The sequence below is a fragment of the Drosophila subobscura genome, chromosome U (assembly GCF_008121235.1).
Source record: "Drosophila subobscura isolate 14011-0131.10 chromosome U, UCBerk_Dsub_1.0, whole genome shotgun sequence".
Taxonomy (NCBI): domain Eukaryota; kingdom Metazoa; phylum Arthropoda; class Insecta; order Diptera; family Drosophilidae; genus Drosophila; species Drosophila subobscura.
In genome coordinates, this window is record NC_048534.1 from 21970278 (window position 1) to 21997205 (window position 26928).

General features: G+C 42.0%; 2 protein-coding genes across 3 annotated transcripts; one reads left to right on the forward strand and one right to left on the reverse strand.

Annotated features, from left to right (window-relative positions):
* Positions 1-1079: 1079 nt before the first annotated feature.
* Positions 1080-25722, reverse strand: LOC117900808. Of its 2 annotated transcripts, XM_034811296.1 has the most exons (12): positions 25114-25722; positions 20492-20614; positions 18644-18807; positions 11477-12020; positions 9615-10023; positions 9124-9554; positions 8897-9041; positions 8679-8830; positions 8276-8592; positions 7844-8131; positions 5740-5847; positions 1080-1378 (listed from the first exon to the last, which is right to left on the reverse strand). In XM_034811296.1, the coding sequence occupies exons 1-12, from the start codon at positions 25259-25261 to the stop codon at positions 1175-1177; spliced, it is 3033 nt and encodes a 1010-aa protein (XP_034667187.1). In that variant the 5' UTR covers positions 25262-25722; the 3' UTR covers positions 1080-1174. The 2 variants fall into 2 exon arrangements, with proteins under 2 accessions (XP_034667187.1, XP_034667189.1); XM_034811298.1 differs by lacking the exon at positions 5740-5847 and having other exon boundaries at positions 25114-25719.
* LOC117900809 lies at positions 12505-13403 on the forward strand. The gene has a single exon (XM_034811299.1). The coding sequence runs from the start codon at positions 12578-12580 to the stop codon at positions 13190-13192; it is 615 nt and encodes a 204-aa protein (XP_034667190.1). The 5' UTR covers positions 12505-12577; the 3' UTR covers positions 13193-13403.
* Positions 25723-26928: the final 1206 nt, after the last annotated feature.

Genomic DNA, 26928 nt, shown 5'->3' on the forward strand with positions numbered 1-26928 from the left:
GGAAATGATGTTTAGTTTAGTTTTAATTAATTTTGCCATGGCAACAAATTGTGTTTATCGATGGACGACAGCAGAGTGTGGGCAGTGGGCAAGGGACAGGAAGTGCAGCTATAGGTGAGTGTTATAAATTCAATTTAGTCGGTGCAGATATCAGAGATTATTGCTGCCTAACTGAATTTGGTTTTTGGGTATTTGCATTTGCATTTGCATTGGCATATGAATTAGCACTCAAATGTTGTTAGTGAAAATTAATTAGCATAAATTAAAAATGTTTGCCACAAAAGTTAATATGTTTTTTGTGCACAAATAATATACGTTTCGAAGTCATTTCCATAAATGATTGTGTAACTATGGATTGGTTAAGCGTGTGTGTGTGTGTTAGCCGCATTTAGCATATGGACATTAATGCTAATCAATTGGCTAAAGAGAATGACACAGAGTTGCACTCAATAATTGATTAAAATCAAACAGACAAAAAATACAGCAACAACAACAAAGTAATACTTAAATTAATAAGTGAAATAAATTGAAATGGAAATGGAATTCCATTGAGAGCCAATTTTTTGCATCAATAATATTTGTGCAACATTTTTGGAATGCCGTGGCAAATGAGTTTGTAATTAAAATGCTATACTAAGTAATTAATGACGATAAAATGAGGCAAAACCAAACGAAAATAAGAAACACAAAAAGAAACTCAATATGAATACAAATAAAATACAATTAATTAAAAGCCTTAGCCTAAGGAGACAGACACTCACCAGAGCAGATAAAAATATATGTATGAAAATTATGTAAACAAAACTGCTAAATTTTTAAAGAGAAATTATGACAAAACAGTCGGCGTTTTGGGGCAATTACAATTTAATTTTTAAGCAAATCAGCAAAATAAATGTGGAAAATCCAGCGAAATTGCGTAATGACTTTAATTAGATCTGCACTAAATGGTGGGGTAGTAAAATTGAATTCATATTTTCTGTCTCTAACAACATTTGGTTTATTTCATATAGACATATACATTTATATAACATAACACACACGAGTAAAACTAGACAATAGTTTTGGTTTTTTCTTCTCTAAATTGGATTTCACGTTAGTGGTTTTTCTTTCGCTTTTGGTTTATTAATATCACTCATACGCCACTTTGGGGCTGGTTAGAGATTTGTGTGCACCATCAAGTGGCATCGGTTTTGTCATCCTCCTGCTGCTGCTGCTGCTGCTGCTGCTGCTGCGGTTGCGTCGCCTGCGGGCTCTGCCCACTGCCATTCCCATTGGATTGCTGTGGTAGCTCTACCTTTTCCGCCTCGCCCAGACTCACCGTGGTCTTCGAGGTATGCAGCTCTGTCTCCTCGGGTATGACCTTGCGACCCTCTTGGTCCTGCGAAACGAAACGGAGATGTGAGTGAGCAACATTTAAACATCCAAATACGTATGCTATGTCAATGCCATGCCACATGCCAAAACAATTCGCAACATACAACAATAAGTCATGCTAAATATTTGCACTGCACAGTGGCTGCAGTTTGTGTGCTGACACACGCGTACATTCAACCACACCACACACATTTCGTTTTTCCACTCTGCCACACATTCATTCAGCAATTAAAAAGGTAGAGCTTGTGCAAAAACCAATTCCATAACGAGCTTTAAAATTAACCAACCAATTGCAAATAAAATAAAAACATAAGCTAAACAAAAAAGGAGGGATTATTGTGCTTAAAGGAGGCGACGTTGTAGATGCTCTTGCAGATCCATTCAGAGAGGGCATTAATAAACGAAGCAAACACGGACACACGGACCTGGCTATACCTACTCTGTGCTCTTGCTGCTAATCTATGGTGAAACTGCCAGAAATGCTATCTATTAAAAAGTGCAAAAATTTGAATACCCTCTGCAAGGGTACTTAAAAGAGAACAGAACCGAAAACAGCATCCCCGAAACTCTGTGCGCAATCGTGTGTTGGTCTCTGTGGTACTCGTGGAGTGCAATTTACAATTTACTCACTTAACTTGTTTTTAGTTTTTCCCTCAATGCTCTCGATGGCTTTCGTGCACATGCGGGAAAGTATAATCAACATGCATGCTTATTTCTCTTTGAACATGGAAATTTTAAGTGGCCAATAAATAATATTTAATGGAGTTGCAGCCACTGGGTATTGGGTTGGGTAAATGCTTCGATGGAGGTTTGTTTGGCTACACACAAAGGTCTAAAAGTGAATGTTTTTTATGAGCTATCTGTTTGTTTTGGATAATTTGGAATAAATTGATTTGGTGGTAAATAATGCAATAAGATGGAGTCTGTTTTGCAGATGGAACTTGGTACTCTTTCCATTCTCATGGAATTAATTATTTATTTAGAATGCAATTCGTGTGTAGCTAAGCCTGAAATGTAGTCTAACAATTCTTATATGTATATGCCTAGCATGTCAATAGCTAACCCATTCCCTTGACATAAAACCAACTCCCAAATTCATTCAACCATCTGCAGGGTATCCCCCATCCTGCCACACACATATGAATTGTAGTGTACTCCTTTTCCTGTCCAGAATGCCAAATGATGTGTACTTTTTTCTAGCCAACACTCGATTTCTGCTGCATTTCATAAGCATTCCGGATGAGTTACTCTCGCATATGCACGACTGAATTGCATCGAAATCGCCGGTTGGTGTTATTTTTTGTTCGCTCGGCTGTTGGTTGGTGTATTGTAGAAAGGCATTTCCACGTCATCAAACTTTTTGGATAATTCGCAATGCAACGGGCGTTGCTTTCTTGTTGTTTGGCTTTTTATTAAAACGCTGCAGGCTGCCAGCGAAAAAGGAGGGTGCAGAGGCCTTGCAGTTGAATGCACAAAAGTTTTCCCAACAAACATTCATACACCCACATATATACATAAATGTGTATGTGTGTAGGAACCACTCTTTATAGAAATGCGCATCTTAAGTGCCATGTGTGGTTGGAAAAGAGAGGGAAGGCCAAAGGATTCACCCTCCCCTCTCTGTAGTACAGGGACCGACCAGAATTTCTGTAATGTTTCTCCCCCCCCACCCGGTTCATTTTGTGCTGCTTTTGTTTCCATTCCATTGTTTGGCTTCCACTTTTTCTTTTTGCTTTCTGCACCTACAGCTCCCTCTGTTGCTTCGACTCTAGCCCCCACCCCAGCGCCTTCTCTGACTCACGCCCAATCTTGCTCCCCCCGTCACGGGACTCACAATGGGCATTACTTACGCGCAATTTCGCGTTCACTTTTTGTGCGTTATGTTGAAGAAGTTATTGGCCTCGATATATGTATGTGCGAGTACAAACTCGAGTAGACGCGTATGAGTGCTGGGATATAAAGTCGTTTCTGGCCAAAATCAACAATGACAAATGTTGCCAACAGCATCGCATTACGTGGCATTCATTTTGTGATCATTCCTATAAATATTTCTTTCTTTCTACGCTTTTTTTCCACCGCTTCCTCTTTCACATCGATAAATCGTTTTCATACCCAAAGAAATAAAAATAATACCAGCAAAAAGTGGTGCCAATGTGTGTGTGTGTGTGCGGGCTTTTTGTTGTGCTTGTGTGTGTGGAGGAATATGGGGAATATTTTCTAGCTGGAAAGCAGAAGCAATAGAAGTAGCGAGAACAAACAGGAAATCGAAGAAGCAAGTTACAGCATACATTCATACATTCATTCATTTGTACATGCATACATACATTCATACGTACATTTGTTCATATGTATGTACGTGCCTTGGCAATAGTAAAATATTGAGAATGCGATTGGTATGCTTGTTGTTCTTGCTCTGGCAGGCACCGAACAGTGGTTCGAGGGCAATGAATGAAAGAAAGATTGAGCAAAGTATGGAAATCGTTTAAAAATGTTGGTTTTATTTTCAAGAAATTTGAAGCTAATGCTATTCTCTTGTCTTTATCTTTTGTTCAGGTCAGCAGCTCGCGAAAGGCACAGATCTGTAAACATCCCTCGTTAACAGTTTGTTTGCTTCCACGTGCAGCTCTCCATTAACAGTCTGTTACCGATCACCTGCTCGCTGTTACCGATCAATGCAGCAGCAGGCTGCAACCACTCGCTGTTAGCGCTATCTGTAACCGTTCGCTGTTATGACACTCTGGAAACGCTGTTACCGCAAGCTGTTAGCAGTTTCTGTTATAGCTCTCTGAGAGCGCTGACGCACTTTATATTCTATACAAATTTACTTTTTATTTTAACCTACAAATCGTGCTTGGCCACACTGTAGATTTCAAAGTTTCAAATCATTTGCCACATTCGAACAGACGTTGCCTTTTGCTATGCTTTTGCCTTGTTTGTTTGTTCTATGGCTATGCTGTTCTTTTACACCCATCCATCCACATCCCATCCAAATTCCTGTATCCTCACCCGACGACCCACAGAAATTTGCCACCCATCTAGCTCCACCTCCCGCTGTAACCATACACCCCTCGGAAACCATGGAAAACCAGACATTGTTGCTTTTTGCAACAGCTGCCATTGTTATTCCCTTTTTGTCAACTTGAATTAAGTTCCACAACAAATCATTTGGCGTAAAACCTAAACAAAAATCAGAGGGTACAAAAAAAAAATAAAAATTGCCATAGGACAAAAAGGACATTATTCAAAGTTACCCAAAGACCAAAGAGCTGTGGATAAAAACTTAAAAAAAAAAATTAAAGAAGAAAATATAATGCTAAATGCGATGTGATGAGATGTGAGGAGCGAGCTCAAATTGCTCGACGAGTGTGCAAAATTAAACTAAACTCAACTAAGCGTGCAGCAGAGGAAGCAAAGGCATCAGAGGAGAGAGAGAGAGAGCAGAGGAAATGTAGAAACGATGGGGGGGCCATGTGGCATGTGGACTGTGGGCATGGGGTGTTGGGTTTTTGTGGGTTATGCACATAAAAACAAGTGATGCCCAAAAGTCAAATGGCGCAAGTGCGGGCTTTAATTCAACGAAATAACTTAATGCCCGGATGGCTTGGCAAACTGCGACCCATGAACCGCTCTCCTCGAAGCCCCTCGTTTCTTCCCCAAAAAAGTGTTCCACCCAAAAACCCCCCCATAAAACAGCAAAACAAAAAAAACAAGCAGCAATGGGAACTGTACATGCCATTGCATTCTGCCTCCCTCCTGCCCTGCCCAGTGAGGGGGCAATATCTTGGCGGATGATGCCGTTCTGCTGCTGATGCTGCCACTCGATGTTGCCTCTTGTGCTGTGTTGCAGCAACTGTTCTGCTCTGCTGTTCTGCCGTTCTGCTGGCTCCTCTGTTTATTCGTATTCAGTGCTGCATACTTTAGGGCGCATGCATCCCCGAACAACCCAGAACAGGACAGAGAAGGACATGCAATGCGATGCCATGCCATGCCATGCATTTGCAGTTACATATGTTTGTGTGCTGAAGTACCCTTTTTTATTTTTGGCAGTAAGGTCATGTCGATAAGGTCACATTGTTGGCAAGTAGTCAAAGAAGCGCAGAAATTTTCAACGAAACTAAATTCTGAATATAATTACAATCAAGCTCTTGTATTTTATTCTATAAAAAATGACTTTTAATGCATTCTGGCATTTTTCTTGCCACTCAAATAAAAAATATAAATTCTTCTGCTAATAGTTTTTTGCTGCCAAAAAAAAGGGTATTTCTGCTTTCGTCATTCCATGCATAGTTTTTCGTTTTTTGTTGTTGCTTTTCTTACAGTATTTTTTTCGAATGTTTTTGTTTCTGTTGGATTCTTGTACATTACCATTAACATGGAGCTGGGTATTACGGATAAATCCACAGCGGGTATTGAAGTTAACAAACCACTTGGATACTTTTTCATGCGGCTGGGGAAAAATGTTGATTCCACGCCCTGTTTGTATGCGAATGGCATTTTTGGCTATAGCATATATTATCCATATACAAGTACATATATATATATAGAGAGAGATGCACTCATTCAGACACACCCACACATTGGCACACACTCATACGAACATCGAAATGGGAAGTTCTCTGCTCTCCCGTTTTGCACAAATTTTATTTTGCACAAAGCAAAGTTTTTGGCTGGGAATGGCTTCCTGGTTCTAGGATTGGCAATGGGCTGCTGCGATCTGGACTACTGGCCTGCAATTTGCAAACGACGGACGGGCTCTATCAACTCCGGATGGAGGAACAGCTCCCTGCTGAGGTTCCACAACTCTTTCGCCCCTTTTTCTTTTTCTTGTTCTTTTTTAATGGCAGAAGTGAACTCTGTGCTTTGGTTTTTGCTTTGGCTTTGTTTGCTTTGTTCTGTTCAGTTAAGTTCAGTGATGTGTATGGTATGGTCCAAACTGTCAGTTGGGTCTGTTCTCGCATCAGTTGGTTGTTGTTTTGCACAGTGGTAGGGAGCAAAAGGCAAAAGTTTGTCTTGTTCATAAATTCATTAATTTGCTGGTTGCTATTTTTCGCTCTTTGCTGCTCATTTTCTGTGCCCCCCTGCAGCAATTCTCTTTGGCTGCAACCACATTTGATTTATTGAATTATGGTTGCCTGGTTGCCATAAAAGCTTCGCTTCAAAGCATTGAAAATTAATTATGATATTAACTTTGACAAGCCTTACACATAGTACAAAAGTAGAGACCGAGGGTAGAAAGTTTTATGAGTGCTGCGGATAGCAAATGAGTGGAAAGAGGGCTCAAAGTGTAGTCCCATATGAGCAGAGAGAGAGCACCGACCTGTAGGGTTTCGGCTCACCCAGCTAAAATCAATTGTATGGAATACATTTATCATTGGAAAGTTTTAATTAAAGGCTAAGGCAGCTGAAATTGTTTATAGTTTGTTCGATTGCAACTTCAATTGAAGTTTCTCTCTGCAATAAATTGTGGTGGAAGAGGAAAAAGTAGAAGAGCTTTGTAACTGAGTTCTGAAGAGAGACTAATCGTAAGTAAAAGTTATGTTAAGGGCAAAACTTTGGCTGAAACTTCACTAAATGCTCATACCAAAAAGGGACAATTATTGAGAGATTTTTTAAGACTTTTTTGACATCTCCAGACACTCAGGAAAATCTTTGCACCTTAAATTACCTATTTTCTACAAACATAAATGAAAAATGAACTACAATTTACGCCCCACAAAGCGGCTCTAAGTACAACAAAGTTTTAAGCTTCTTTCAATTCCCCAGCTGACAGTGGGTGGAGCATTTTTTAAGTTCTGGTGGTTGGTTCTGGCTGCTGCTCGGCAACTAAATTGGCGAAATGGTGCCCCTGTGGCGCATATGTTTGCGTTGAAAACAAAAACCAATAAAGCCGACTCCAATTCGAGCTCGACAGCAGTTGGGACGGAGCCGTGGGACGGCAGTGGGAGTGCCAGAAGCAAAGAAAAGCAACGAGAAATCGAATCCATTGGAGCGGCATCAAAAGAAACGACCATTCAACAAAGGCAACCGAATGCCAAACACACATAGAAAACAACACAAAACAAAATCCAAGAAGAGCACGCCCAGCCACCCAATCTCCCTGTAGCCTGCTCTAAAACGGAGAACAACGGAGCCGTGCCCTAAAGCGGATGCAGTTGAGCCCCGGCATCCGGTTGTCAAGGCACAAACACACACGCACACCCGCACACGCATACCGAAAGACAGGAAGCAACAAAGGACACTTGGCCGTATGCTAAAAAGTTATTGTGGCAACAGATGTTGGGTATTTAAAAACCAAACCAGAACCAAGCAAAGCCCCACAGCAAAAGCTGAAATCAAAACAATTGACAGCAATCAGCGGAGATACAACCCCACACACACACACACACACTCGGGCATTTCCAATACATAGATTCACACACAGATACACACGGGACAGGGGAGAGAATATGGGGGGAGAGCGAGGACTCACCTCGAGCACAACACCCTCCAGGGCGGGCTGGGAAATGTTCTTCAGATTACTGTGATTCAATTTTGGGGCACTGTCGGCACGGTTGCGGCCCAGTGATTGATTCGACGTCTTGTTATCAGCCTTGCTCAGCATGGAGTTGTTCGAGGACTTGTGATTGATTTCGAGTGCCGAACGCAGAATATCCACCTTCGAGGCACTGCTCCCAATGACGCCGTGCCGTGGCACGCCTCTCAAAGACTCCACATTGTAGCTGCTGCGACGCACTGACAAATGGTCATGGATATCAGCCTGCCAGAGATATCAATTTTTAATTAGAAGTTATGCATGGAAAGATTGAAGATTTGGATAGGAATTCGGGGTGTAGTTCTTAGGGCAGTGAAGTATGTGAAATGAAGAGCCTCTGTTTAAGTGTGGGCCGCCCGAAAAACTTACCCTTGATCCCCTGGGCAACGATGACAAACTGCCAATCTGATTGTACTTAATCATCAGACTCAAACGTTCCAGGGACATGGAAGTGCCCTGCTCCTTGGTAGCTGGCTCAGTCAGCTTCTCCGTTTCGCCAGCCTCCACAGCCTCGGCCTCCTCCTCAGAGTCCTCGGTAGTGTGATCGAATTTACGCAGCCAAATCAGATGGAGCAGGCCATAGGCAATGCCGCCGACAACGGCCAGCAAGCCCATATACCGAAAGGCATCTCGAGTGCCAAACTGGCCGATGAGCAGGCCGCCAGTGAAGCTGCCACTGCCTCGACCTGGGGGACAGGACACAGGACAGAACAGAATGGCAAAATGTGATTACATGTAAGGAAAGTGCCTCATTAGAGCGAGGGAAACATACCCAGACTGAAATGGGCCATGCCGAGTACACCAATGAGAGTGGCGAGCAAACTTTTGGGCGCCAGAATGGAGCAGTATGTGGCAGCGGCCACCCACATGAGATGGCAGGATAATGACTCCATGGCCTCGAAGGGGAAGCACCACCAGGCATTCCTAAGCACAAGAAGGTAATTCAATTTGAAATTGCATTAGCCAAACATCGACTCCCCGCGCACTCACTCGATAAAGGAATAGCCAACCAGGCGTCCGGCATGCGAGAAGAAAGCAATGATAATCAAATTAACGTGACCAAAGATTCGTGTGATTTTCTCCGCTCCATACAGGAAGGGTATACTGCTCACAGTGCCCACCGTAATGGTGATGCCTGTAAAGGAATCAAACCCGCAAATGCAATCACAAATAACACAAAAAAGAGCAAGCCACTAATGACATCGACAAGAACTCACCCAGCAGATAGTTGGGTGCGCCCAGCTCCTTGAGGTACAGAAAGAGAAAGCTCTCGATGAAGCCCCAAAAGTTGCCGAGAACAAACAGGAATATAATAAAGGCAATTACGTGCGGCATCTTCAGTAGATTCCACAAATCCCTAAACACATTATCCGCCGGCAGTTTCTCGCCCAGCGGCATCATCAGCACCGACATGGTGGATATCACCAGCAGCACATCGTACGTATAGAACGCCGCCGAATAGTCTGTGTAGCCCAGTCCTCGCGATGAATAATCAATCATAATGCCAGTTATCGGTGAGAATATGGCCATGCCAATGCTGGAGAACAAACGCTCGCGTCCAAAGTCCCCACCAAACTTCTCAATCATTGTCAGGGCTATGGGATCCATTATGGTGACGCCAGCCGACAGCATTGTAGTGGCCAAAAATCTGAGAAGAGCAAAGAGCAAGTAGTCAATAGAGCTTCATGGCACTCCTGAAAGAAGTTACCTTAACAAAAAGTAAACCCAGAAGATTGTTTCATCGGTTTCCTTGTAGTCCGGCGGACAGATCTCTGGCGCATTCAGGGTGAAGGTGCAACGCTGCATCATACACTGCACGGCCTCGGGTCCCATTTCGGAGATGTTCGAACGTCGGACGAGGCCACCGCAGCGCAGATCCAGATCGTCCATGTCCGTGAGATTGATGTTGCCCATGACCAGCCGCTCCTTGCCGAAACGCTGCAGAATGTCGGTGACTGTTTCATTGGCATCCTGCTCGATTTCCATGCCCAGCTGCTCGGTGGGATCGGCGAGGTCGGGATGCATCTGCAGCATAAAGTAGGTGGCATCCTCATCGTCCGAGTGAACCCAGCTGCTGCTCTTCACCGGCTGCTGCTGGTTGCTACCGTCTGTGGAGGCTGTCAAAGAGAGTGGGCGAGAGAAGAGTAAGTTTTTCACATAATCAGACAGGCAGGAAAATTGCTTTGGAGCTTTTCGTGTGCTGGTGAAGCTGCTACTGCTGCTGTACCCCCAAGGCGATCTAAACTTGGTCGAAACTGTCTCTGTACCGGGTCCTGTTCCCGTCTCTGATTCTGTCCCTGTTTTGTTGCCCGTCCTGTCGCTCGAGCTGGCCATGCATGGCCAATTTCCAATTGTGCCAAGTGTCAAGTGTACAGGCCCCAGTAATGCCATCATGTTTAGTTAGTTATGCACTTTTGTCAGTTTCGCAGGGGTGGCCCAAGCTCCTCTCCTGGGATTCCTCACTTTGTGATTTCTGGGCAGGACATTAGCAAAGTTTTTGAATGTGTTTTGTGTGCATTATGGGTGCTTTAGGAGCAGGAAGTTTTGCAAACAACTGACGTGTGACTTATGATTGTGGCACAAGAGGTGTGGGAATAATGGCAATTTTCTAACGCACACACTCAGCAAAGTTATGTGGGATATTGGGGAGGCTTTCGAGGGTCTGCACCTGTGGGGATTTAGAAAAATGTTTGCTAAGCGTACAATTATTTATTTTATAGAAGAATAGCTCCTTCCTTTACTTATGTGTTTTTTTCATATTTTTTCCCACTTTTAAAACCCCCAAAAATATTCCAAAAATAATAGCAATCTCCTTCTTACACAAAAACGTAAAAGAAACCATCATCAGGCATCGTCTACGATCTTTTCGTGTGCATTTTCACTCCTCCATTAGCCAGCAACCATTGCCCATTGTCACACACTTTTAATAATATGAAATAAAAACGCCTTTTGTGAAGTTTTTCCAACAGAATTGGAAAAAAACTTTTGCCACCGTAAACTTTGGCTCCACACAAAACGTCAGGCCTTAATGACAAACCACCCAGCCACCCGACCAGCGCACAGCCACAATGCACTCCCCCACAATCCACAAACAGAGTGGGACAGGTTGAATTATACTTATATTTTTTGTACTACTAGTTTCATAGAGAGTCGACTCGGTCTTTGGCTTTTATGGTGCAAGTTTTTACCCATCCACAAGCTCTGGTTCTGCTTCTACTCCTGCTCCTGTCTGCTGCCTCCCTGGTCCTTGCTTCCATTGCACAAAAGACGGAAAAAACAAACTAATAAAAGTAAAACACACACGGACAGGGGCATGAACAAGGATACGGACATGGACATGGACATGGACATGGACATGGACAGGGGACAAGGACATGGACAGGGGACATGGACACGGACACGGTCTTCGATGAACGGTTGGAGTTGGAGTTGGAGGAGAGGCTAACTGAAAAGAAGAACAACAGAGCCACCCAGCAGAAACCAAGTTACGATGATAATAATGCCTGTGGTCAGTCGGCGGGTGGGAGGTAGGTTGGGTTGATTCAGGGAAGGGTTCATCATGTCACTTACAATTCAATCCCTGCATGGACATGGCTGACAATTCAGCTGACGTTGCCTGCTGCTCCTCGGTATCCTTTGCCACCACCAGCGACATGGCCGATGCATTCTCCAGTGGCGGGAACATGGTCGATGACATATTAAGTACTTCTTGGTATCTGCTTCTCGTTTGCGTTGCGAATAATGCTGGTAATGATGATGCCGGCGATGTGGTGGTTGTAGTTGATGTGGTTGTTGTGGGCGATGTTGATGTTGTTGTGGAGGCTGCCTCCGTCTCCGACTCTGACTCTATTGCGGCAAACCCCGTGCTGCTCGATGTGCTCATTCCAGTTGTTGTCGTTGTAATCCTCTCTGTTGTTGAGGTTGATGTCCTAGTAGCTGCTCCCTTTGTTGTTCTTGTTGTTGCCGTTGAATAAACATCATACGCCGGCGTATTGGTATAGAGCTGAGGATTAACTTGCTCTTGCATCAAACAATAGTCAACGCATTGATGCACGGCCAATTCCAGCTCAGGCTCCTCCGGACACTCTCTGCTCGGACAGGGCGACCACCAGACCTGACGGTTGCATGGGGGCAAGCAAAAAACAAAAGAAAAGCATTGGAGATTAGTAAGGAGAGAGAAAGAGGATAGAGGCAAACGGAGGTGCTTGACCACAGCTGCGAATTCTCTTTACTTTTGTCGTGAAGTCTTGTAGAAATATTTGTGCAGTGTGTTAAGCTAGGAAGGTGCTTAGGTATAATTAAAGTAAAGTTAATTAAAATATTAAATATATGTAATGTGCGGCTCTTGCCACGAAATAGTTGATAGTTTAGCCATCGAAAAATGTTTCTTGTTTGTATATTTATTTATTTATTTTCCACTCAATCAAAACAATTTCCCTGTAAAATTTAGTTCCTTGAATAGCGAAAGAGTAGGCTAGGACCTCACACCGACAGTCCCTTCCGGGAAAGACATACAAATCAAAAAATAACTTGCACCCAGTAGTCTGCTTGTTTCTGTTCACAAAAGTCTGTCAATTCAGAGCTGGGCAAATCGTCAGTCTAAGCCGTGAGCTGCAGCGTGCTAGCAGTAGTTTTTCCGGAACGAAATTAATTCCAGAGAAATTCACAAAAATGTCATCTGTGTTGGATAAGCTTTGGAGCCAGCAGTTTCGTGAGGCAGCTACCTCGGTGTACACCATTATAGCTGTCACGGTCGTGGTAGGGTTTTTGATCTTTAAGCGGAAGCGCTTCAACCGGGACACCTACGACGAGCAGGACTACTGCGATGCTGGCCACACCCCACTGAAAGAGCCGCTAAGTGGCCTCGTGCTGACCAAGAAGCTGCTCGCCGAATTCAATTGCAACAATAAGGACGGCCGATATCTGGTGGCCTTGCGGAACGTTGTCTACGATGTTTCGCATGAAAGCGAAGACTTTGGTCCGACTGGCAGCTACGCCAGGTGGTCGGGCCATGAACTCACCGAAATAATTTCAGCAGAAGCGAGACGCAACAAGAAAAATGTTCCGGAGAGTTTGCAAGAATGGAGCGCAATACTGGACGACTGCTTCTTTGTTGCCGGGGAGCTCATCGAAACCGATGAACAAGCTGCAGGCGATGCCTTTCTAGATGTTCCCGAGGAAGACGTAGCTGATGATGTAGCTGAAGATGCTGAAGACGATCTTCAGGCACGCGGCGATAGTATCCGCTGGGACGATAGTGACAAGACCATTATTCCCAACCCATAAGTTTCAACTAAGCCATGCAGCATTTTCCCACAATCCCTCAATCACACTCGCAATCACATGCGCCCTCCTATCACACGCCCTTCTCCATCAGACATCAAAATCCAGACCATAACTGGCACTTAACCTATCATAAGGCCTCATACACGAACTTAAGCCCTCTGGCATAATATTGTAACACAAACACTGGCATAAATAAATGTACACAAACACATATGTCTGTGTGTGTGTGTGTGTGTGCAGCCCCAGCATAGCCCCTCTCGCTCTCTTCATGTATCTGCATCTGTGCAGCAGTCTGTGTTCGTGTATCTGCATATATCCATTACCAATTTTAATGTGAATTCAATAAGGCTCATCCAGTGGCGGTCCCAAGGGTTGGATTGGTTTGGTTTGCGTTTGGTTTGGGTTGGGCATCGACCATGACCCAGCCCAGCCCAGCCCAGCGCCAGTGCCTGCAATAATAAAATGGTAATTTCCGTTTGCCATCGCCGTCGCCGTCGCCGCCGCCATTCGCCATTTGCTGTACTCGATACCAAAATAAATTTATGCCACTCGGCAAACCGAACTCTGGGCTATATAATGGCATAAAATAGTAAACCGCAAGCAACAGGACATGGACATGGGACCTGGCACACACCGTACACCGTACACCGTGCACGGCATACGGCGCACGGCCAAGGAGTAGTTCCAAGCTGTGGGAGTCGTGGCATGGAGACGTCGACGTCCGTCTGAACGTGCGGAATGAACACAAATGTAGCCATAAGATGCGTTTTCAGGCTGTTGGAGTGGTGCTCGCTACGAGTACTATTATAAGGGTATGATGGGCCAAAGGATGCCATTTCAGTGTAGTTGTTGGTGTGGGGCGCAGTCACAACAACCAGAGCAAGGGGGATAATGGTAACTAGGAAAGGGCATAGCAAAGGTACTCAGACTTGGCGCATAATCTTGCCCGTAACGTATGAAATTTGCTGGGGCTCACTGTCATTAAATGAGAAAATAAAGGCCTACTTTGAGGACTGATTGTGGGGCAGATACATTTTTGAATATTTTAAGAGAAAAATGTTGTGCAATTCTTGCACTAATAATTTGTTAAACAAAAAACAGCAAATTTACTTTACAAGGTCATGGATCAACGCATTGATTTTCTGCCAGAAAGAGGTTCACCTGTATCCAAGTAAAATACGTCGGGAAGAAGATTTCGTCTCGAGTTCGTTGCAGATATTTTTCAAATATTCATGTTCCAAATATTTCCATGCCAAAAATAACTAACAATATTTCAAAATAAATTCCCTTATAAAATATTTCTAATATATCATTAGTTTTAAAATAACATTTATATATTCCAGTTGATGTTCCAAACACTCTTCGGGACCCTACTTACAATCTTCCTTGCATTCTCTTCCCTTAAATTTTCTTCCCTCCTCAATCTTTCCCCTAGAGCATTCCCTATTCGTCTAGCTCGGACTTCTCCAGCATATCTGGCGCATTCGATGCAGCCGTTTTAATGGTGTTATTGTATTTTATGGGCAGATCATAAATACAAATTCAATATACGCCCGTGCCAAGTGCCGAGTACCAAATGCGGAATGTTCGTAGTGGAGAGCAGGCCATAGCATGTGTGTGTGTGTGTGTGTGTTTGTGTGCGTATCCAAGAGATACTTTCATGAAATGAAGCAAATGAAGCCTGGGGCCACTGGCTTTTTTGGCCAAGGGCCAGGGAACTGGGACCACGCCTCTCAGCCAGTCCGCACACCACCAAACCAAACCATTTCCCAATCCCCCTCAATAGAAGTTCCCATTGCGTTTCATTACGGCGCTAACGGGAATGGCAGGAAGGCTCCCTCCCTCTCAGAAGAAAGATTTTAATGTATGTGAGGGGGAGAGTGGGGTGGAGAGTGCGTGTCGTGGTGTTGGTGTTTTAGTGTGGCTTAAGTGCTGGCCAAAACGACACAAAGATAAATGTACGTGATATAGAAACACACACAGACCCCAAAACAATCTCACAGATTCAGGCAGACCCAGCATAGACCCAGGGAAAACCCACACAAATAGAGCCAGGGACCCTTAGACATGCACAGATACAGATACTAGAACTAGAGCCAGAGACACTCATTGGTTCAAACAGTCGTAGACTCTTGGATACTCGTGTACAGACAGCACACCACACCCAATGTAAACCTGATGTGCACTCGCATTTAAGTGGATTTTTTGGCATTCTTGTAGAACTCTCGAACTATCCCACAGTTGCTCCACCCACCCACCTCTTCAAGATGTATATGTATCTGCGTATCTTGTAGTTGGATGCTGGTTCTAGTTCTGGTTCTGGTGAGCTGTTTCTAATGCCTTTCGTTTGCTTGTTAGCTGTCAAGAGGCGCTTCGGTTCCGTGTTACTTGCTGCCTGGCTTCTACTTCTACTTCTACTTCAACTGCCTCTGCTCCCTCTGCTGCTCCTGCTGCTTCTGTCATTTTCCATTTGAATTTGTTTAGCCCGAAGTGCCTCTCCGTCCTTCGTTTTAGCATAATATCCATCCCATGCAGGTATCTGTCTGCCCCGCCTGTCTGTCCTATCTGTTTTTGGTCTGACTCTCTCCATAATTCGATTTATGCAAAACTCTCCATCTCTCTCCGTTTGTGTGAGCTGCAGCCTCTGCAATTTGCTGGCGATTGCCAAAAGGTGTGACTGTCATAAAGAATGCAATTTCCAGAGACACTACTCGTGCAGTTTGTGGATCAGTGGAGAGCATTACTGCAGGTAGTTCTACATACATTTATAGCCTGTAAACGTGGAACATTCTGGCAGATGTATGCAAGTGAAAGACAGTCAGAGATGGATATTTTCTGTGCTGGACTAATTTATCTCCATCGTGGACTTATTACAGCAAATCCCTTACCCATCACATATGTATGTATACGCCTTATTATGGAGTATTTTTCAGTCGGGCATTCCTTCAATTTTTGGCTTAAAATTTCACTCTGTCCATGTGGCTGAACACCTTCGCCTCTGGCTGCATATTTCATGTAAATCCCTGGCTAAGCATAAAGCGTCGAGACCAAATCAATGAGAATACAGTGCTTGACATTTGTTATGCCCCATATGACCAGCAGCTCAAAGGACACGAAGGACACAAGCTCCCAACCGCAATAACAGCAATAACCCCCAGCACAGCTCGGAATCGTTTGCATTGATATGATCATAAGCATAAGAAATATATACGAATACTCCTCGTATGTGTGTGTGTGTGTCCCTGTGTGTTTATCAATAAAAAGAAAACGCTAAGGGAAAATCCCAAGTAATACTTGTACAACAAATTTCTTACTTCCCCTTTTGGTGTGACAGTTATTTGCTTTATTTCGATGATTTTACATGACACAAATTTATGCACAAATGCAGATGGAACTGAGAGTCAGAGACAGATACCGACCCCGACCCCGACCCACAACGCGCCGGCACAAGTGAGCACAAAAAATGGCAAACGGATTGCGTTTGGCTGGATGCAGCACTCACTGGGGTGACACAAACACTCGCTATCACACAGAGAACACACGCGCACACACAAAAAACCCACTCAAACACTCACAGATGCAGCAACTACTTGTGCTACATGCGTATACGTAATATACGTATATCTCGCACTCGCCTCTCCGTGTGTCCCGTCTGCGTTTGTGTGTGTCCCGGCATGTGGCACAGTGCTGGGTGAACAGAAATCTGCAGAAAGTAGCTGCATCTGCCAGCGTAGAGTCGCGGCCACGCGGCTTGGCATGGCATCCGTGCCACGCATTAGATACACAAAATACACACACAAACACACAAACTCACACACACAGACATTCACACACACTCTTAAGCTGGCTGTGCGGATGTGTACGTGCGTAAAGCATTGGTGTGCGTGTGTTGCATGTGGCAGCATAATGTTGCCTTCACGTTGCCTCAAATAAATGCCGGCTTTTATGTAGTTTACTTTGCTCCTCTTTTTTCTCCCAATTCTCTCTCTCTTTGACTGCAAATAGAGACATGCCGTGACTGAAGTGGGACCCATTGTAAGCGGCGCTGCCGCAAGCGGAGTGTGTGGCAAAGATGAGCTTTACAGAAGGGCTTCAGAAGCTTCAAAGTGTGAGGGTGACGGCGGCAACTGCGGTTTTTGGCAACGTGCTTCGCACAATTGCAATTGAAATTTGTCTGGCAGCGCAGTACGACTTTCCTCACGAAATTCGAAGCATTTCATGAAATGCATTCAAATAACTCGTTGCTGCTCGTATCTCAGGAGGATCGATTTGCTTGAAGAGCAAGTAGCTTCAAGAATTTAAGATTGCAATATTGGAATACAAAAACGTATTTTTATTCTACAGATTTGGAAGAAGACTTACAAAAAAATAGATTTCATATTTATGGGAAGTATTTTAATAATAAAGTTAAATAAATTTCCCACAGTTTTTACTAATTGTATTTATTTTATTGTAGGTTTTCCCTACCTTACCTTCGTTCTATAAATATCTCTCTGATTTCATAGGTGGATAAATATAAGTTTTTAAATATAAACTATCAGAGTCCCATGGCATCACAAGTACAAATGGTTAAAGTTATCAGACTCCAGAGAATTTCCTAGCTTCACTTCACAAAGCTACCACCAAATGACAACAAATAACTCTCGAACAAAGCCAACCAAAAGTAAACTCGTGCATTTAAGCATATATCATTCATCAGCAGTCTATAACCAAACAACTTATGCAACTTCTACCCCCAGCTGCACTCTAGTTTCTCATCAGTTTCAACTAATCAGGCGCCTGCATTCAACTCCCCATTCAAACGGTTAACTTGTGCACAAGTGGCTAAGTCTCTCAATGGGAGGAGAAGTAATGAGAGGGAGCTCCCTTTAAAGGCTGGGAAATGAGTGGGAACCATGAAGTAAGCGCATTAAAACTATATGCCACGTACAACGTGCAACAGCTGCTCTGGCACAGAAAAGGGAATTCTGCAGCACGGAACTTTCCCTTCTTCTCGAGACACAAGGGAATACCAAGTATTACTGCCACAAAACAGAGAGCGGGAAGGAGTGGCAGGAAGTGCAGAGCTGGCTGCAACCGCAGCCCACATCATTTTTAGCTCTTAACTAAACAAGCTCCTAAAGGTATTTGCCCACGCACCTTAACCACAGCCTCTAAGCAGATCACAACCTCAAGAGGCTTAAGAGCTGCGAGAAACACACAACTTAATTGAAACAAAGTCAGTTGCCTTGATTGATTTAAGTGGGAAATGTTTAAGGAATAGATTTGGAAATTGATTTAAAATGGAATTGAAATTTCAAGAATTTTTAATTACTTTTAGCGATTTGAATCTTACTTTTTTCACTAACTTAATTAAGTTTTAAGTTCTTCATGCTTTAATCGATTTAAGTGAAAGAGTGGATGTAAAAATTGCCTGCAAATAGAGGCAGAAAAATGGGGCAAGAAACTTACCTCAATGTCACCGCTATCTGGATGCCTTAAGACGAATGCCGATGGCACAACGCCGGGTATCTCCTGCTGTGGAATGAACAGCAGCGAGTGATGGAAAATCGCATTCAGCAGTAGACTCATCACCACAACGGGCTTGTATTTGCCAAATTTGTCAACGAGAAAACCTGCAATGAAAAGAGCGTAGCGGGTAATGTGTATAAGCCAAAATATTCACAGCCAAAATTGCAGCCAACAATTTTCTCTAGCTGTAACACTATTTGCGCGTATCTGTGTGAAAGTATCTCCGGGGTTTATGTGTATGTTTAAGTCTCTGGCTCAAAATAAGTATTCAGCCATTTGGTTGCCAGGCATTGATTGGTTGTGTTCACAGCTTAAATGCGGCACCAGGTGCAGACTAAAGACGGATTAAGGTGCAGCAATTTTTGGTCGTTTTGTGGCGGATTAAATTTCAGTTTTTCATCTGTGGAGAACCAAGAGCTAGTTGAGCCTTAAATTAGGGCTTCAATTCGAAATGAATTAAAGGATTTCAATAAATATTTATATGGAGACATCACCTAAATGTTGGCTTTAAAATTAAAAATTTGCATTTATCCCAAGTCTCTTTAGTTTTAACGCTCTTCCACTTGAAAGTTTTTAATGCTCTTATATAGCCCCATCAACCATGATTATAACTCGCGTGGAATGATCGAAATGTTAATAAAGCAAACTATATGCGAGCGTTTTCACTTAGCTTTCATTTTGTGTATATTTTTGCCAGCTTTTATGCCCGACAATTTGACCAGCTTTTTGCACTTTTCTCCACCACCCAATCGGTTCTCCACCGCTTTTGTTTCTGCGTGTATCTTTCAACATTTATCTGCAACGAGTGTCCGCATAAAATTTTTAAAAAAATTTCACTTCACTGTCGCCGACATACTATACCGCAAATGCATTTTAAAAATGCAAAAGCACATAATAAGAATGCATAAAAAAAATATATACAAATACATATTCAAAGAGGGAATAAAAAAGCTACTACGGCAACCGACCGCATGATGGGGGCACTTCACATACAGCCAGACAGCAAGCGAGCGACCAGGCAGCTCCACAAAGAAGAACAAAAAGAACTTTGTTTAATTGTCATTTAAACTGCAAGTGAATTAAATTATTTGCACTCGTCCAGAAAAACAGGCGGCACCCCAAAAAAAGTAGGCTACGACAGGACTGTCACACAAGTGTCACAAAGGAAACAAAAAAACACAATAGGAGAGTCCACTCTGATATTCATTTCTGATGGGGGTAGAAAGGCTTTTTTAAAAGGATATGCGCTGGCAGACATATCGTATAAATTAGAATTTTTATTTTAAATTAAAAATATGTAAATGCCAGGATTGGGGTGAAATCTGTAGATACCGCGCCAGATGGATGATGCATTTATGGCATATAAAAAAGCATATAAAAAGGCAGCACTAGTAAAATATCCTCGAACATTTATTTTCAAACAATTCTTAACATTTACAAACAAAAAATTGACCATCTGAAAGAAGGAATCCTAGAGGACTCGTGCCTGTTTTTACTCCACGATTTATTTTATTTATTTACCTAGCAATAAAAAGTTTTAAATTATTAAACTATCTCAACTATTCAGATACACATGCTGCAAAATTTGCTTTGTTTAATTTCGTGTTTGGCGCTTTCATTTTCATGCCTCAGCAGGTAGTCAAACAAAGCGAAAGTTTTAATTAAAATCCACGCAGCATGGCGCTAATTAAGATGCATTAAAACATTTACCCTTGACACTTTCCCTCTCCCTCTCTGTGTTTCACTCTCTGCTTGTGATAGCCCCCTGCCATTTGGCATTGCACTCACCTGTTATGGGCGGGCTAAGAAAGGTGGTGAAGGGCAGCGCCAGGTAGATAATTGCAATCTCCTCGACCGTCAGGCCAATCGATTGCATGTGTATCGTCAGGTACGGCAGCAGCGAGGAGGTGGCTGTGGAATCAAAACCAGAAAGAAAAACAAAACAAATTTATTGTAAATTCAACTTGAGATGGGAATAGGCAACTTAATTATGTGCAGAAATATATCAGAGAAAATAATTGGAATTCGTAATCACTTAAAGAATTTTAATTAAATGGAATGCTTCATGTAAAATACATTCAATTTGTTTCATTATGCGAAGTTTTTAAATGTTCAGTGAACGGAATGCCTAGGAGAATGAACAGTTGAATATTCAGAGAAAGTAATGGATTAAATAGTCTTTCCCCTCATTAAGGTGAGTTTGACTCCCTTGTGTCCACCGCTTCATCCACTCAGCTACATTTAAAGTATTTCCCCGTGTAATTTCTCGTATAATCCACCCAGCCAAAAACCTCATCTCAAACACCTTTAAAGTCCGTCAAAAGTTTCCGGACGGGCGTGACCAACACGAACACGGGCACCATTCCCCGGAGTGGAAACCGACAACGGACAGCAGATAATCTTCTTGCATTTCAATAATTTATGAACATTAACGCACAGAGGGAGGGAGAGGGAGAGCGTCACGTGGCTGCAGCCAAAAATGGAGTGAAATAATGGGCAACAAATTGGGCGAAATGGAACAGGACACTCCCCCAGTTTCATGCTGCTCCTCTTCTTTATATGGTACACTCCGCCTGTTCCAGCTGGACCATCCACAGCCTTGACCAATTTAAATGCAAACATGCCAAGGATCTCCATCCGGCAGAGCCACGTAGTGTCTGTCTGTGTCTGTGTGTGTGCGTCCGATTGGAGTGGAGTGGAGTAAAGTGGAAGGGGAAAGTGCGTGCCCTGAATGAAATTCGTTTGTTTAAGTGCAGTTAACACTTGCCCGAGTCGCTATCTTTGCATACCCTGTACTCTTGGAGTTAAAATGTATTTTTAAATTCGTATAAAATGGGCAGAGGGAACACATTTTGCTGAGAATCATCTATTCCTCTCTGTAATCATTCGGTACTTAAACCGATTGAATTTATTTGGAGTTTACGTTGAAAGATTTTGCGATCTTTTAACTGATTTTTGATTAATCTGTCATTATTCCAGGGTATCTGATACTCAAATTTCGATTTCGAATTACAGCTTCTTCTTCTTCTGATTCTCTGCTTTCTCTTCACTGCACTTCTCTGGCTTTGCCCTCCCCCTAGAAGTTAACAGTGAAAATGGCGGCTTGAATTGGTTTTCACAGCCTTTGCATCGCCTCAGATAATTAACAATAATATGCTCGACTTCTGTCTGTCTTTCTGTCTCTCTTTCTGTGTGTGTGCATTACATTTTTTTTGTATTTGCTCAATGCAATAACAATTAATTGTTCGTTTGCTCTCTCTCAGTCTGTCTCTCTGTCTTTCTTTCTGTAACGGAAACGGAAACGCAAGCATGTCAGGGTTGTTTGGTTTGGCGGCCATTCATGGATGTTCTTTGCCTGTTTTCCCTCTCATTCTCAGTATAGGTTTCCACACCGATTCCCGTTCGATTCGGTTGGATCTGTTCCTGCCACGTTGTCATTCGTAATTAATGTCGCCATTAAGCACACTCCCCTACCTCCTGCCGCTGTGTGTGCATTTAAATTCCCTTTTATTCTGTCTGTGCTGTTCTTTCATTCCACTTTAATAATAATAATTATTCAATATTCCATTTTTCAGTTTTCGCATCACAACCATCGATTTTTTGGACATTTTTAACTATGCACAAAAGTTATTTCGGGAAGGGAGGGCCACACGGCCATGTCAACTGGCAAATTTGCATCTGCTTTTCAGGATCTGTATCTGCCTGCGAAAGTGCAACTAAATTGCACTTTATTTATGCATTTTTGAGCGGACATGCCAAACCCAGAAGTGACAATGACAAATGTGCAGCGTGCTGTCTGAAATATTAATTACAATTCATTTTTCCACTTGGCTGTTTTGTTTTTCCGGCTATTTATCGAACGGTACGTACATTTATAAGCGGCTGAAATTGAGATTGTGTATGGAGTGTCATGGCGGAAAATTGGGACTAAATTTTGCATTGAAAAAGTTTTAAAACTGGTTAAAATGGGGATTGGAAATGCACATTTGTAATAAATGAAGTTCGAAGTGGATTTTAGCTAAACTTTCATTAGGTATCCAGTCCCTGCTCTATCGACCGTTAAAGAAATGAGAAATTCAATTCACGTAGTAAAAACAATGGAAAATTGAAGTGCACAGAACAAAAAGAACTGAGAGCGAAAGGGTTTACTGAAATGTGCAAACAGAAAATGTGGAGCAAAAAGTTTCAATGATTAAATGACAACACAAGGAAATCAATCACAAACAATAGACATATTTCAGCGGCAAATTAAAGTTAATTATTTATATTCATATTACGTGAAAATAGTGAATCTCTGCTGTGCGTTTAAGTTATACCCTTACTCGCTTGGGAATAATTATTTCAAAGGAAAATGTTGACCATACAAAAATGATCGAGAGCACCTTCAACGTATATTACCAATTAGATAAATATGTAACTTATCGAAGTTCAATAACATTAAAGGGACATTTAAAGGTATTCTTATCTATTTAAAATACATTTTTAGTATTTATAGTCAAACAGTTATAATAAATGCATTAATTAATATTCCACCAGATATTAATCGCTTCGGCTTGATAAGTTCCGCACACAACAAAGGCTTCAATCACACGTTTACCCCGCACTTCAATTATATTTTAATTTGTATGCCGTATTTTTCTCACTTAATTGATGGACAAAAGAAAAATGTTCAATGACAGGAAAAATATTTTAAAAACCATTTTAAACCTTGTAGCATTTAAGGGAAATATGCCGATGAAAAAAACGGAAATGAAACCAGATGAATTTTTATATAATAATTAAAACAATTTCCTCTCGAGTTCCTTTGCATAACCAATTAACCGAATTAAGTAAACATTTCCATATGTAGGCATTCCGTCGCTAATTAATAGATTGGTACTCAGTGGTGAATAAAATTGGTTTCCCTTTGAAGTCTGTCATTTGATGTTCATGGGTGATCGATCGTAAATCATTTTTGCGATTGAAGAACAGATGATTTAGTGTATCGATAAGAGAAATTCACATAATGAGCATGTATTAAAAGTTTTCATAAATTGTATAATTATTAAATCGAATCAAATTAGTTGTTCCTAGAGCTGAGAAATTATTTATACCACTCATCAAATTATCTGCTTTCGATTAATGGATTTTAATTATCATTTAGTTGTCTCTCTTTGTATCATTTCCCTCGAATGATGTCATTCTCTCAAGGGAAATATATATAATTTTCCATTCAAAAATAAACTTTTGTACTGTCCACACAAAAATTGTTATTTGAAAATAAAAGTTAAGCCCAAAAAAAAGAAGCAAAACGAGAAAATCTCGGCAAATCTGGACTCAAATAAAAAACGCATTAATACTCATTTTAGTGACAATTTGGGTTTAATGGCATAAGACACCATGTGCGGGCCAGGGGTAGCACTGGCGAGGGATGGGGCTGAAGGAATGGCAAAATGTTTTTGTCATTGACCGCCAGAGAAAACAAAAATGGCGCACGGTCAGTCAGAGATAGAAACGAGACAGAGACAGAGGCAGAGACCCGACCCCATAACCGAGAGACAGAGGCAAATCAAAGTAAAGTAAACCTTTCTCAAGCTTAAATCGCATAAGCTAGATTTATTTACAAAAGATACAAAAAATACACACACAATCTAATGGAGAAAAAACACAGAAAGAGAGGGGAAAACCCAGAGATAGAGAGGGAGAGATGGATTTGATTGAATGCCTAATTGCCACACGCTGGGAAAAATCTCCTCAATGTGCATTCATTTCTCTAACTGAATTTATACAAATGTGTTACATATTTTCCATCCAACCTAATTGATAACTTCCGACCAGAGACCAGAGACAAGTGTGTACACATAAAGAGGGAGGGGACTGAGCACTCCGAGTGTGATAATGAATTCAGATTCACTGCCAGTGCTTAAATCTCAGTCTCGGACTTTGTACAGCTGTTGCATCGCTTGAGGTACTTAGATATTCCTAAGGAATGGCATTGTGTGTGTGTAAATTTATACATTTATAATCGACACTTGAATCCCAGTGCAGTTTCGGGCAGAAAAATGTACAACACGTTTAAGAAATTAAATATAAAATATAAATAGTAAACTCAAAAATAAAATTTTAAATAATTATTTGCGCTTCGCAATCAGTTAAAGCCCTCGCTCATGGCCCACTCTCCACCACCAAAAGCGAACAACAAGTCGTATGAGTGATGAGTGAGGGGCGGGGGACCCTATTGACCTTATCAGGCGCCGACTAAGACACTCATAAAAGGCTCTGCAAGGCAATTAGCATGATTTCCCATCACGTTTTCATTTCGTTGCCAGACAAAAGAAGTCAATGAGGTGAAGGTGGACTTATGCAGGTAATTTCTAATGGATTTTTAATGATAATAAATGTATGGTCTGGGTAAAGGTCTGAGTACTCACCGCCATACATCACAAAGAGTGTGATCTTGAGCATTATCAGGTTCGGATTGATGCCATGCCGCTGGCAGTATTCACCGAATTTCGAGAGTTCCACTTTCTCCAGCTGCACCGGCTCCGTGGCAATTTCTTCGTTCACCATTTTACCCATGGCGACACACTAAGAGACACTAAACCACTCACTAATACATGTACCAGGGCACACACACCCGCACTCACTGACGGCTGCTCGGTTGATAGTTTTGAAGTTCGTTTCAATGAACAGACAGCCAGACGATAGACAGCGGAAAACGAATAAAGAAAAGAAAATTGCCGGAGGAGGCTGTCGCAGAACTAAGTTTCTCGGTCACAGAATACAGATACAGATACGGCACACAGATACACTAATACATGTGCAGGCACTCAAAATTAAATCTCTAGTTTATGTTTATTTTTTTCATTCCTTTCTTTTCTCTGCTTTTTTTTGTGCTTTGCTTCTTGTTTGATTTTGATTAAATTCAATTGAAATTTGTGATCATCTGGCGCGGGACTAAACCAAGTTCTTGTTGTTATATATAGTCATATACTATACATAAAACAGTATATATATTCAGTATTCCATTTAGCATTAATACATTTACTAAGATAATTGCATTCAATTTTAATCTATTTATTTTTTTTGCACTATTTATTCATTTTTTAATTGAATTTAATGCAAATTTTTGTTTCCTTTGTGGCTTGCCGTTTTCAAGGTTTCCACTTCTGCTCCACTTTCCTCACACACACACACGCGCACACATATGCAGATTTTTCTTCATCAATTTGTTTGTTTATCCAAAAAATAAATTTGGTTTTCCTTTTTTTATTTTTTTGTGTCGTTTGCCGCTTTTGCAACTTTCCCAGTTGCCGTTCGCTTTGTGACTGATCTGAGGAAAAATGGAAATCTCTTATCAACGTCTCAGCAATATCTCAGCTATATCTCATATCCCCACAGATCTCTCACACACACACACACACACACATTCGGTGTGTGATGATGATGATGTTGATTCTAACTTAAATTGGTTCGTTCTCTGGTGTTGGTGACAGTTCAGCGAGGCTCTCCTCCGGCTGGTGGCTGGTGGCTGTTGATGCGACAAGATCGTGGGGAGATAATGTCTCTTGAATTTCTTGAATGGAGATAAAAGAAACAGCCAACGGATTCTGAGCGACGTCTGACGTGCGACAATGTCGCGATCTCTGCGTGAGTGACAGCGCCCCAGTAGGAGAGATGAGATGGAAAGATTGCAGCGAGAAGATCGCCCTGGGTAGGCCAAGGTTCACTAGGCTCTGGTCACAATCGGCAGCAGGGGGGTTGATTTATAGACTATACCACCAAGATAACAGTTCTGGGAAAAAAAACGAGGTAAAACGGGGTGGAAGAATGTACAGAAAGTACAGTGGGAAAGCCTCGATCGAATGGGAGTTTTGTTGCAAATTTTAAACATCTTTTGCGGAGTAATTTTATGGAATTTCATATGGAACATCTAACAAAATGTATACGAAAATATTCAATAAATTCACAAAAAACCGTCTCTCAAGTATGCATTTTAGAAAACTCATCAAGATTGTTCCCAACCTCCCTTATCCTTGTTATATCTTCCACTTTTAAATTATTCCCTTATTTTCTTACTTTCTCTACAACATTCCCGCATCAGCCGTACTCAAAGGCCGTGACAAAAGCTCCTCTCCCTTTGAGACTCTCCACATGAACACTCTCAATCCGATTATAACTCAAAAATAGTTTCAAAATTCCAAAAGTCTTATGCATTTCCTTGAAGAAATTGGCGAATTGTTTTT